At 38.8% G+C, this 14,122-nt stretch overlaps 1 protein-coding gene across 4 annotated transcripts in view; it reads left to right on the top strand.

Moving 5' to 3' along the window:
- The first annotated feature begins 119 nt into the window (after positions 1-119).
- ATP10D (ATPase phospholipid transporting 10D (putative)) overlaps positions 120-14,122 on the top strand; it is a 40,910-nt gene continuing 26,907 nt past the window's right edge. For all 4 annotated transcript variants that reach the window (XR_007777429.1, XR_007777428.1, XM_050973538.1 and 1 more), the window contains exons 1-5: positions 120-185; positions 6,990-7,295; positions 8,067-8,261; positions 9,226-9,430; positions 13,377-13,462. Coding sequence is in view for 2 of the 4 variants with exons in the window: in XM_050973538.1 (XP_050829495.1) it covers positions 7,030-7,295; positions 8,067-8,261; positions 9,226-9,430; positions 13,377-13,462 (752 nt within the window). In the remaining 2 variants the exon portion in view is untranslated. The remainder of the gene's footprint in view (positions 186-6,989; positions 7,296-8,066; positions 8,262-9,225; positions 9,431-13,376; positions 13,463-14,122) is intronic.

Genomic DNA, 14,122 nt, shown 5'->3' with positions numbered 1-14,122 from the left:
GGAAGAGTCCCCCGCCTCAGTCGCTTCTCGGCGGAGAAGGATCAGAAATGGAAAGGGGCAGAGGGAGTGAGCGGCCAAAGGCTGCTGAGAGCAGCGGAGGGGCGGAGGCGGGCGGGGGGCCGGGCAGCACCGGCGGGGCGGGGCGGGTGCGCGGCCATTCCTCGGGGATGTGCGCGGCTCTGTCGGTAAGTCCAGAGCAGTTTCATAGGGGTACCTCGCCCGTGGGGTCGGGTGCGTGGATGGTGGTGCGGGAGGACAGCGCTGCCGGGCTCCCGGGCCGAGACGGGTCGGGGGAAACGTGGAAGCAGCGGCTGCGGGGGAGCTCCCCTCAGCCCGGCCGCGGGGGAGCTCCCCTCAGCCCGGCTGCCGGCCCGGAGAGCGCTGCCGGCACCGGAACGGCGCCCGAGAAACTCGGCCATGGAAAAGGATGATTTGTGGGTTTATACTTTTAAATGTCCCCGGGACCATGAGCGACCTCCACCCCCTCCGGCACTGCGTATGTTTATGTCCTCGACTTTGACTCCAGAAAGAAAAGTCTTTGTTTTAATAGTTCGCGGTGGTGACTGAGGTGTCAGCTTTTTCCTACTTCACAGATTCATGGCAAGGAAGTAGACTTAAGTCCATATAAGTCGCAGGGAAATTCCTGAAACTCCAGGAAAGCATACAGGGGTGCGCAGTGCACATGTTCACTCACAGGATTGGATCACAGCAGTAGTTACTGGGCTGAATTATGAAAAGTATTCACAAAGATGTGAAAGAATAATCCAAGTTTGTATCAGAAAGACAGCTACTGAAAAAATATGTGCTTCTAATATCAAAATTACTATAATTTTAATACTTACAAAGTGATACTAACAGGGTATTTGTGTCTCCCCAATGATCATAGTGTTGAAAAACCCCTTATTTAAAAACATACTTGTCTTCATATCATCACCAAGAGATAGCAGAATTGTCATTATTCTGTTTTCATTACTGGTGGCTTCCAGCAGAGAAGGCACTAGGTGGTTTACCTAGGATTGGAGTGGAATTGAATTAACTTAGCTCTTCTGTGTGACTCCAAAGCTGGTCTGAAGCCGGTGATTGAGACTGAATTTTTACAGGTAGTGCCTGGGCACTGACTGCTTACAGGAGCAAAAGGTAGGATTGACAGGTGAGGATCACATTCTTTTGTTAATTGCCACTGTCCTGGATGATCTGGATGCCAAAGGCAATAACCAGAGCTGATATATGTTTTTGATGAAAACTAGACTGAAATTGGGACCAAGTGCTCTACATGAGTACTCAGATACTCTCTGTATCTCTGGCAGACATTCCTGTCCCACCTTTCTTATGCCAAAGTTAGTACTTTCACAGTTGTAATGATGGATTGGGAAATCCAGTGATGTTACTGTCTTTGAATTAGTGAAAGGTCTTGCAGATCAGTGAGAACCAGGTCCAGTAAGTACCAGACTCATTATGAAGGAGTTGACTAAGCCAGGAGTGGAAGGCAAAAGTGAGAACAGTTCTTTTCACTCTTAGCTTTTAACTCAGTTCAGCTGCTCACAACAGTGAATATCTAGTGTCTTAGTTTTGGGGTTACTAGGGTCAGAATTTCAGCATTCTTAACTCCTTGCATAGTTTGTTTTTAGCCTTCTATATATTGTGGCTTAATTTTTATTAATAAAAGCTTTAGAGATACACATTTGTAGTTGAGCCCTCAATTGCTGTAGATTACTTCTCACTTTCAGGTTTGAAATAACATCTCAAGAGTATGTTTCATAGTCTTACAGGAAGTCTAGTGGTTAAAGTGAATTCACAGGTTATTCCTGTCAATATATCTCCAAGCAATAGGCAGGTTTTATTGCTTTGTGGCAAATTTTATTGTCTTCCTGAGGATGTGCAAGAGTTGGTTTTGTCAAAATTTCACTAACCCTGGAGCATTAGATCTAAAAACCTCAATGGATACCTTGTGAATTTATGGAACTTTTGAGTAGCAGATAATGTAGATGTCTTAAAAAAGCAGAAGAATAGAAAAAATTATTCAGAAACCTAATCTAGGATTTTAGGAACTCAAGTAGAGTTTCTTGCTTTAATAGATCCTTTCAGTATAAATTTCAGTGAGGATGCTAAACCTTATCTACACAAAAGAGTTAGAAACTAGCAATACTGCCAATATGGATCCATTTCTCTGAAAAGTATTTATGGTAGCATAGGGAGTGTACATGGCTACAAAGAAAAAAAAATCACATTCATCTGTGTTACATGAACACAAGTATAAATTTTTATTAAAAAAATTTAATATGGTCCACACCTTAGTCTTTCTGTGAAATTCATGTGAATTTCACACATAGCAAAGCATCTGTAGTGACTAAATGCTGGCTGACCATAACCTAAAAATATACCTGTGTGGAAAGACAGTCATAAAAGAATAAAACTTAAACTGCAAGGTTTTGGTTTACAGTTTTGAGACCAACGTGGCACATGAGAATATGGCATAAAGCAGAACTTTTCTGATGGAGAAAAGGATGTAAAATATTTTCACAGATGATTACTCTTCAGCAGTCTTCAGTTTTATTTTGGAACTATTTAATCTGAAATTTAAACCTAAAATTAGGTAGTGTATGGTTTGGCTGTGTCTGTAGGTACAAGATCTGATTGGTATCCTAAATAACTTTTCCCAAGATGAAGGAGATTTTCTGCTTTTAAATACTGCTCCCACACTGTAGTATGTTAACCAGTATTACTGCATGGTTTACTGTTAATTTATCTTGCATCCATCCTTGTATTATGGCCTTGGCACTTCTTGGGTTTTAATGCATCCTGCTGGTTGTTTTTAATTTGTGAAGAGCTGTTGATGGCTGGCTTAACATACTCAAACCAAGAAATTTCCTAAGATCCAAGGCTTTTTAAGGCTTACAAGGTTTCAGTGTTGCCCATGCTAAATTAGACTTTGTAGGTAGGAGTGCATGGCAAAATAGTGCCACAGCAATTGATTTTTCATACTAACATCTCCCTTCCACTCTTAATTCAAGAATTTTTACATCTCTTTTATAAATGTATCTCAGAATATATGGTTGCAAATCACCACATAATTTTCTCAATCTGAAGTTTTGATTCCTGTAGATTTTTGGCTGTTTGTCCCATAAATTGACAGCAAAAGTCTCTTATCCAGATCTGTTTGGAAAATTAGAATGTCTCAGCAGATTTCCTATTGGTTTGTAAATGTGTGACAAATTTGTGAAATACCATGTTACAGAGAAAGCAGCAAACCTTAGGAGAAAAGATTCATTCTTCAGAGTGTAAATTATTCTTCAGGCCCTGGTTCCCTGAACCTTCTTCATTATCTGCTAGCTTCTGAGTTTTAAAAGATTATTAAGAGGACTTTTTTAGTTTTTAGCCTGTATGGTTCTGCCAGTGTAGTGACAAAAGTGCTAGTGTAGTGTAGTGAACCTGTGCAGTAACACTTGCCAAGAGGTTTAAATGGGACTGTTGTGTGGATTGGGGATGATCCACTCTTCCCCATTGTGTAGTGCAACTTCCATCTAGGATAGCATTTTTTATATTCCCTGCTCACCCAGAACCTCAGACCTAAGGGGGAGATTCATTGTTTGAGTTGCTTCCCTTTTAGGTGCTGTAGAAATTTTTCAGGTAAGGTAATGATTTTTTTTTATTGCATTTCTGTTTGCCAATAATTGATGTATTACTTCCTACTGGAAACTAGCCCAGATGAAGGCCTACTGCACACTGCCTGAGGAGCAGCAGGATAGAGACACACACCATAAGCATGCATGTGTCAAAGGTCTGGGGAACATTATTGTGAAATAGGTCATTTACCAAGTGCATTTAACGAAGAATTTTCTGAAAGAAAAATGAGGACTAATTATTTGGAGATCACAGCAAAAGAGAAGGATGTTGTCAGAAGGGAGGAAGTGGTTAGGAGAAGCCAGGGTAAATGGTAAGGCACTTCACATGACATGTGAGTAAATGACCACAACATAATAGTAAGGTGCACTTCCAGAGCAGGATAAACATAGGCTTAATTATCTACACATCTGTTTTGCTGATGATCTTAAGAAATTATCTAGTAAGAGAGGGATCAGGGATTGCTAAGTGCCTTGTCAAAGGCTACAGTAATATAACTGGAACAAAGGTATTTTTAGTGTCAGCTCCACCCCCCACCAGAAAAGCTAGGAGCAAAGGGTTGCATGCAGATATGCAGGTGATACTTCACAGAATTGGAAGCTGACAGAATTTAAAAAGGACAGTGGAAGGGAAGTGATGGGAAAAGAAAACAACTTACAGACATGAAATAGACCTACAAGAGAATGCTTATGTGAGGCTTTATGATACAAGGCCCTTCTTCCAGGGTACAGACTTTAAAAGTAGGGGTTTTCTCAGCATTGCCACTAGCAGAGAGGTCTCAAAGCCTCTTTTTGTTGTGATATAGGATGGTCAGACATGGAGAGTGTACAGGGTTGATCTGTCCTGTGGTAAAAATAATGCTGTTGTGCCTTGCTTTAACAAAGGCATGACAGCCAGCTAGTTCCTGTTAACCATATCTGGTCCCTTCAGTTTTTCATATCTCAAACTGTGTTACAAGAAGGTGAAAGAATCAGAGCACATGAAGGAACTGGTGCAGAAAAAAAGCAAAGAAAGCAAATAAATCTGGGGTCATATAATTCCCTTCCACATTTCATAGTTACCATTATGTTAGTAACAGTAAGTAAGCTTACTACAAGAACTTCCCTTTTTGAGTGTAAGACATACCTGAAATGCCTATATATCAGCTGTTTCCATTTAGCAAGATCAAGAGTGTTTACTTGAACAGTGTATAGTGTGAAAATAAGGACAGGCTAGCTTGTGTGAGGCTGTCCTCAAAACTTAGCATGTGATCATTTCGGCTTCCTGTTTTCAAATACATGAACGTTATTCCTGGGGGTTTTAAACATAAACATATTTTTTAGAAATTAACTTCTAAAAATAGTGGTTCAGAGTAACTCATCTTGTAGATCATTTGCCAGTGTTGCAAGAAATATCTGGTGTTTTGTATTTCTGCTTCAAGTTCGTATTAGCTGGGGAACTCAAAACTTGGCTATGGAAAATAACATGATAAGAGGGTCAAATAATGTTTTAAGGGAATTAATTTCTCAGAAAAATTGTTTAAAATAGCTTGTATTTGGTCTTTGGTGACTTGATCCTCTAAAATGTCTAACATGAAGTTGATGAAACTTCTGACCACAGAAAATGTGTTCAATACTTTATGAACCAAATTTATTGAGGAAGAAGAGTAAAATTACTCAAAATTGAGTTAAGAAATGCAAAAGAGGTTTCTGAAGTTTGAAACATCAAAGTGCTATTTAAAATGCTGATGAAAATTATTTGAAAAAAAAATTTTTGCAAAATAGTAGTGCAGTCAAATCCCAGGTGAATCAGAGGGCATTATGGCATAGGATGAGGTCCAGATACTTTTTTTCCCAGGATGTCTGTTAATTGTCTGATTCACCTCTCTGGTCATAGGAGATTATTTGGTATTTCTCATGCAATGTTTCCAGTGTGGTGGGTTTGGGTTAGTTATTTCTCATCCCTACAATCTTCAGTTTTCTTAGATGTAGTTACATTAGAATACTGGAGATACTGACAAAAACGTGCAGTGCACAGAACTGAATCTGATGTTTCCTGTTCCTTTTTAAGCTCTGCTTCTCTGAGGAAGGGTGGGGCAGAGGTTTTGGAGCTGTGTCAGGAGTCAGAGAGGATATGTGTGGTGAGGGGTGACTGCTCTTCAGCAGCATTGCATATGCAGTTTAAGCTATTAGCTCCTCATCCAGTGGTAAGGAATTCTTTTTTAACATGCTGTCATGTTAAAATGTGCAGGGCTCTTCCTCCCTGCTTTCCCAACTGCTTTATTTTGTGTAAATAGTGGCCACTGTCTATCAAATGCTAGAAAAGATAGTAGATTATGTAAACAAAAAATACTTATAATTTAGAAGGTTTTGAAATTTGTGAGGTATATTTTAGCTGTATGGATTATTTTGCCTATATAATTTTCACTGAATGAACAGGATCTCCTGTTTAAGCTTTTGCATTCCCATTTGCCCTGGGAGATCAAGAAAGAGTTCCTTCCTTCTTCATCAGTATCAGATGTTTTTTTTGCCTGGTCTTATGAAAGCAAACATGATTTTCACTACAAATGTAACCCGCTCTCTAATATCTGGCTGGTGGTATCTTGGGAAATTTCCTGGCATTTACTTACTTAAGTTTGCTCCTAGGTCATTGTACACTGTAACAGTGTGTAGAGATATGTTGTTTCTGCAAGAGGCCTTTTCTGACTGCGTTGGGTGATTTGATAAAGTGTGCGACACATAAGTGTAGCTATGAACTTTGGCTTTCTGTAGGAAAACAAATTCCTGGGTAGAAGGCTAGAGCTTAATTAGGTGGATAAAGGAGAAGCATTGGCATGAAATTTATTAATCCACTGTCAGTTGTTTAAAGTTCTCAAACCTCTTTAATTCGCTGGAAGAAGTTTGATTGATAGTAGCTACTTAGTGCCTTTCACTGGCAAGTCCTCACTTTGTGTCTAAGGCTGTATTCAAATGCATATCGCTAGATTGTTGACTTCTGAGTTTAAGAAGGTTTGTTAATCATCAGCATGGACTGCTGTGTCTGAGATGAGGATTCCTTTCAAAATGCTGTTCTCTGCAGAATTAGCAGCTTGTCTGCCTTTCTGCACCATGCTTCAGCATGGGAAACTGGTGGGTGGACTGCTAATACAAAAATATTGTGCTTTTAAAACAGAGTAATCAAATTATAGAATCCTGAAAGGATGAAATTCAGATAAATTCAATCTTTGAAGCAGAAGTTCCTGAACTTACATAACCTATTAACAGTCTGGGCTGGGTTCATTATGAAAATTACTTTTTTCCCTAGACTCATTCAGAACCATAGCTGTGACTTTTTGTTGAAAGCCTTTACAGAATTGTTGTGTAACTTGCTGTATTTTCAACCATTTCTAGAGAGATGACTCTCCTTGGAGTGTAAGGTGTTTCAGGTGCAATGGCAGATCCCATCCGCTGGGCCCGATATCGCTGGCAGCGACTGATATCAACAGAGGGCAGAGAATGCAGCAGCAACAATTCAAATAGCAAGTGCTATCAATCATCAAAAACTACTGGCAAACATAGGATAGTGATACCTTGTTTGGGACATTTTAAAGAAGAGTATGAAAAAGTATCAAAATTGTACATGAATAACAGAATACGGACTACTAGGTATACTTTATTGAGTTTTTTACCACGGAATTTATTTGAACAATTTCACAGGTAAGGAACTCTTTTTCGATTGTGGTGATTCTTCTGAAGCTGAATCCTTTCATTTAAACGTTTGTGTGTATTACTATATAGTAAAAAAATATTTCTCCCACTGACCTATCGCTTCTGAAAAGATACGTGTTAGATGGCCAGAGTTTCTTGAGTATCATCATCATTGAGCTAGTAATTTTTTCCTTAGCTTATGTACTTTCTGCTTATTCTTTTCTTTGGACTATTGAACTGTTCCTTGCTCTTGGAGCACTGCCACACACCAATCAACAGTGGGGTTTTCAGCTTATTTCCTGCAAATGTCTTTTTCCCCTTCCCACATGTCTTTCTGTCTTGTCAATTTTTTTCATCTTCCTTCTGCTTGGCGAACTGTGGATTTGTCAAGCTGCACAAGAAGGTTACAGGATGGCTTCCTTTTTAAAAAGGAATGTCATCTTCCTAAGAGATGATAAAATTATGTTTAAAGGACCTGGAAATTTGAGAGTGCAAAATTCACCAGTGCCTCACTCTGGAGAACATGTGCCTGGAAGACAGATTTGAAAATACACGAGAATTCTTGGTTTCTGCGTTACCCGGTCATGTATGTTAAGCAACTGTGTTGCTAAGTAATCTATTGACTGGAGAGTGAAAACAGAGTTTTCACCAATTTCCCTAAATTGCAGGTGAAGAAAAGATAAATCATTGATAACTTAAATGTCTGTATAGCATGGAGTGGGGGAATGAGGATCATTGCCTGCTAGCACAGTTAAATCCTGTGTTTTCTCTTTGTTTCAGAGTTGCCAATTTATATTTTCTATTTCTGGTTGTCCTAAATTGGGTTCCTCTGGTTGAAGCTTTCCAAAAAGAAATTACAATGCTACCTCTGATAGGGGTTCTGACAATTATTGCATTGAAGGATGGTCTGGAAGATTATTCAAGATACAAAATGGATAAACTGATAAACAACTTAGTAACCAAAGTATATAGCAGGTAAGAGACAAGAGTGTTTGTGGTTTATTGTTATTATTTGACTGTGACTATTATATGAAAGAGTTGGTGATAATTCTTTTGCTTACCTTCTGGATACTTACAGAAGCATAAAATAATGTAATTTGCAAAAGGTCTCTGAAAGTCATTTAGTCTTAACCCCCTGCTTAAGCAAGGCTATTTAGATCTGTTCACTCAGGAGCTAATTGTGACTCAGTCACCAGCTTTGTTAAATGGTTATCACAGTAGTGTAAAATCTGGAAAAAAATTTTTGGTTTGAGGCAGATGAGTTCACGTGTGTGTTTGTACTGTATTAACCAAGGTACTTTGACTAGTTAAGCATTGTTAAACATAGCATTTGTTTTGAAAGGTGTGTTTTTAATTCTTCTAAAATAGCTTAATGGAAATTGAAAGGCTGCTAGTTTATCGCTCATTAACAGCATCATGTTGTACTCATAGAGCAATATCATTTCCCCAAAGAGAACAAGATGGTTTTCCACTTGAGTGCATCACACAGTTCATTCACTATGAGTGTTAACAGCTGTATTCCACCATGCAGGACTGCAGTGTTACACACTGTGAGTGCAGGTCAGGCAGGGAGTCCGCTAGTGGCGAGTCTGCTAGGCAGTTATTATCATGGATGATAAAAAGACAGGGATGCATCATATTCTTAATTAACCATGAAAAATCTTCTCTAAGTGTGTATCAGTGCTGCCCACATAATTATTTTTCTTTTATGCCTGTCATAAAAGGATATTCCAAGATGTAAAATACAAAGATAAAAGAAGTATAGTGAGTGGGGTTTTTTTTCTTTTTTGCATGCTCTGTTTCCATGTGGGAGAACGAGTATTTTGGAAAATGTCACTTTTGGTATGTTGTAGTAGCCATCACAAATAGCACCTGTAAGTTTTTCTCAGTTTCAGTTTATGCATTTGTAAAAAAATCACTGTTCTTCTGTGTATTCCAGGAAGGAGAAGAAATACACAGATGAATGCTGGAAAAATGTCAATGTTGGGGACTTCATCCGGCTTTCACGCAATGAAATCATTCCTGCTGACATGGTGCTGTTATATTCTAGTGACCCAAATGGGATCTGTTATATTGAAACTGCAGGCCTTGATGGAGAAACCAATCTAAAGCAGAGACAGGTGGTGAGAGGATATTCAGAGCAGGTAAAAATTGTGCTTTTCTAGTGGTGTAAGAAAGTTGACCATTACAGGTGGTGAACTAAAAAAACCCAAACAACTCAGCCCTCTAGACTGCCTAATTGATGGTAGCTCAGCAATCCCCATCTGAAAATCAAGGTACTAGGTAACACAGTTCTAATTTGTTGCTTGAATGGTTTTGGAGCAAATCTTTGCATGTTCACATAATCCAGAAAGACAGATCTATCTCAGGTAATGAAAACCAACAAAATTAACAATTCAGGTAAACCTCACATAGTTACTTATGGTGTATAACATGTCATGGGTGAGAAACTGGAGTTTTTTAGAAGGGATTTCTGCACTATATAAAGACCTAAAGAGAAGAGCAGATACTATCTTTTCCACACTTTATTCACATTGCAAATGCTTTGTTACTCCCATATAATGTTTTAATATTATGCCTAGCAGCCAGAATGCTGGAGTCTGGCACAAAAAAGACAGTATTAAAAGATTAAAGAATTCTGGCATTTCTGTAGACTTCAGTTCTGTTGCTTAAAACAACAGCAGGGAGCTTCAGTGTTGTCCATAATAACTGTTTAGAGTGTTTGGACCTCTGGAGATAAAAATTACCTGAACTGCCTCTGAATTTACAGCAGGGGTGAGGAAATGAGGAGAAATTGTCTCTAAGTGCCATTACTTAGTGGGTATGGTTAGACCAAAGCTGTGATGTGCTATCCATGAATAAGGCTGTTTCTTATCCCCTAGCAGTCATATGCTTACTTTTATTTTTACTTCTGTTTTTATTTTTATTTCTTGATTTAATCTTAAAACAGCAAAGCAGGAAGGACTGTTTGATCCTTTTTTATATACATATTATTTCACAAAGCAAAATTCCAATGGTTCTTCAGGCTTACAGCATACTGAGGTGGCCCAATTCTCATACCAGCTCCTGCTACCCAGGTCTGATTTGAGTTCTACTCAAGAAAAAGACTGACTTCTTCATTTTCTGAAAGCTTGTACCAAAATTCTAGAAGGAGTCATACTGTCCAAAAAAGTGTCAATTCCTTTACCACTCAAGACTGTTTATTTTTGTCATCAAATAGGAAAAAAACATTTATAGTTATAGAGTCTTCTTGTCAGGATTGCTTGGTTTCTGAATGTACAGCCATGGTCTGTTTCACAGACCTTCAGTGCACCTCCAGCTCAGCTCCAGCCTGGGAATTTGTCCTTGTAAACTCAGGCTGAGTAAAACTGGCAGTGCCGTGTAAGGGGTTGACTGACCTCTCCCACTTTTTAACCTCAGAAGAAAAGGAATAAACAACACCAAATTAAAGAACATATGAATACAAGAAATACAGAGTCCTAATCTTTTTCCAAGGTTGCTATGTCCTGCTTCTTTGTGACTGAGCAAGTATAAACACAATGAAAAAGTTTATCAGTGGGGCACCTGTTGATGCACGTGGGATTCCTTTAAGAGAAGGCATGGGAAAATGAAAGAGGCAGGAGCTGAAACTCTCGTAGTGATTCTTGTAGTATTTTTTCAATGCTTAAATGACAACAGGAAAATGGGGAAAGTAACTTGAGGCTTCTTAAATAGCAGTGTGTAATGAAACATAGAACACTGTCTCCAACCATCTTGGCATTCAAAGAGAAATACACAGAACAGAAGAGGACTGACTTCCTGAGGATGATAAACTATTTTGTGAACAAACTGACATTACTCTGCTGCTTTCAAGATACTAAAATGTTGCTTCCTCTTAGGAAGTGTTTAATCTCCTTTTCCTTCTACCCCTGTGGTTAGGTGAACCATGTATGGTGCATGGGGGTGGAGAAGCTAATTTGTCATTAGCACTAAAACACTGTGAACAGCAAATACTTCCTATTAGATCATAAGAAATAGCAAAGAACTGCAGCAGTTGGTTCCCTCTTAGCCTGCATGGTCAGTGACTGAATCCAGTCCTAGCTGCAGCATCCTCAAAGCTAGTGGCAAGTGCTGTCCTTTTCTTCTGGGAAGCCTAAGCCAGGCTGATCAAAGGCATTCCTAGGTCTCCTCTTCCACCTTAGCCATACACCCACTCCATTCCCATGCTATGTTATCAAATGGTGTGTGTCAGGAGCACAGCACAGCCAAAGAAAGCAGGCTTGGCTTGGCCCTGGGAATCTGCATCTCCCCATTTCAGTGAGTTTCTGGTGCAGGGTCTGTCATTCCCAGCTCCCTTACTCAGTTTCCATCTTTATTGTCTCCCTTCTTTAGGTATCTTTACACAAAATCCAAGTACTTCTAATTCTGCCAAAATTCAAGTCTTCTCTTTTGTGCCAGGAAACATAGGAAAACTTCACAAGAAATAATGTACAAAGGCTTCTACTGTCAGTATTTGCTTTGCCAAAATTACAATTATAATGAAAAAATATAGAAAATAAACTTATAGTCCAGGAAGATCTGAGTGTCCATATGAAGACACCTGCATTTGGACATAGTTTTTATAACCACTGTTTTATGCTGGCAGAGTGCAGATAGCTGTGTCCACTGTAGATTACACCCAGAGTTTCAGTGCTTGCTGTTTCAAGGTGTTTTACAAGAAGCTCTACCAGCAATATGTATTTAGGTATTTCCAGACAGTAGAAGAAAAGAATTGACTGCTTTGGCTATTTCACTTTGAGAGTAGTTCTTAATTGCGTAATCAGTGTACAGTGAAAAATTCTTGCAAAGCATCAGTCAGGTATTCTCTCTAACATTTTACAGAAATGTGGTACCTCCTATGCAAATCAACATGAGAAGGGTCAGTGGAGAGACAGGTCTTTTTCAGTTAACTAAGTTTGCAAAGAGACTGAATGTATCTGTGTCAAAGACTGTTCATACTGACTTCAGGTTGATGCATGCAACAAATCAATATAGCAAAACATAGCAAAAAAGGAATTTTAATCAAGCTAACAAAGCACTTGTAACAATATGATGTCTTCTGAGTTTCAAATTCTACTTACAGAATTGTGTTTTAAGCTCACAGTTGCTATTCTGCCAGTGTGAAGTCATCCAGTTGATGGAGTACAGCCTTCTCAGAGACTTGTAATTATGTCAAAGATATATTCAGTAACACCTGTGAATTAGAGAATTATGCTTGGGAGTTTAAAACCTTAAATTGGTCATTAGGGTTTTTATATAAAGAGTAGAACAAATGACTTTCCAAAGAGTTAGTGGCAGGTACTCAGCTTGGAAATGACTCAGTTATACCAGAGGCAAACCTGTGTTATACTAGAGACTAGAAGCATATTCATACGCCATTAATTGAAATTAAGTCACAATAGCAGGTAATTCCATAGATAAGGCCTTTTGGTTTTTTCTCTTACTTCTGGTCATGTTTCATTCTTATTAATACAGGAGATTTGGTTCACTTGCCTTTTCACTGAAATGCTCACCTGCTTTTTGTTTGCCATATGTAGTTCTGGTCTTTCATAACAGCCCTTTCTTTGGTACTTGTGAGTCTCAAACATCATTGCAAAGTTCTACCTGCTTTCTTTGTGTTAGCATGGAAACCATCCTGGTCATGGTATTGGGAAAAAAAAGTCTGTTTGCAAGAAATTCTGCTTGCAGGGAAGACAGTGTCTCTTCTTTCTGTTTTTTCCTTATCATACAATGAGAAAAATCTGTGGGAAATCTCTGCTTTTCAGATGTTCTTACTGGTTTTGCATTTTTTTCTTCCTCTTCATGCTTCCACCCATTTTTTTCCTCTCCAGGGTTCTCAAAATATCAGCAATTCAAGTGATACTTGACAGTGTTTAATATTTACTAGGAAATCCTATGGTGTGTAAATCTGATTTATACTGGGTAGGGGACCATCAACACCACCAGCAACCTACAGTTAAGAGGCTAAATTGTTAGATAGTAATGTCTGAACCTCTAAATTTACAATGTTTTTAGGTTCTATACATTTTGTCTGAGTTCTCTGGGTTTTTTTTTCCCTTCCCATGGCTTTAGGTGTCTGAAATTGATCCAGAAGAGTTTTCCAGTAGAATAGAGTGTGAAAGTCCTAACAATGACCTCAATCATTTCCGAGGCTTTGTGTAAGTAGGATTGCTGGCTCTTTAAGCTATTGTCATTTGCTTTGGCATTCATACTAATTTTAGGAGATCTTGCAATGTTTGCTTTAAGAAGTAATGATATGGATAGAGGTCAGTTTGCACCACTGCATTTCTGAGTGCAGCACAACAGAAAAGCTCCAGAACGGTTTTCTGAGCAGTAGATGGGGCACTGATGCTTTTTATTTTGTATTAAATACTTTCAACATTTTAGTTCAGGTTGTTTTTCAAACTTCATACTTGAAATAGCTGTTTTAAATCAGCTCTTCATAACATATGGTATCTATAGTACTTGGTCTGGACCACAGCCTGACTGGACAAGCTGCATGTCTTAGAATTAGAAATCAGAAGGACTGGCTTCCTTTCCTACTCTGATTTGTTTTGTGTAACCTTGAGTCAATTGATCCATCTCCTTTTGACCAGTGTGCCTATCTCTGTCTTTTCTTCAGGCTGGGTTTATGTTGTGAGTTTCCTTCATGGTTAGGGCTGGAAGGGACCTTAAGGTACTAGATGATCATTAAGGTCCCTTCCAACCCCAGCCATTCTATGATTCTGTGATACCTACAGATTTATGATTTTCTATAGATAATAGGAAAACAAAATACTTTTTTATGGGGTAACCGGTTTTCAAGTTTTGATAGTTAG

Source organism: Serinus canaria, chromosome 4, assembly GCF_022539315.1.
Source record: "Serinus canaria isolate serCan28SL12 chromosome 4, serCan2020, whole genome shotgun sequence".
Lineage (NCBI taxonomy): Eukaryota > Metazoa > Chordata > Aves > Passeriformes > Fringillidae > Serinus > Serinus canaria.
This window is presented reverse-complemented; position numbering and strand designations above follow the sequence as displayed.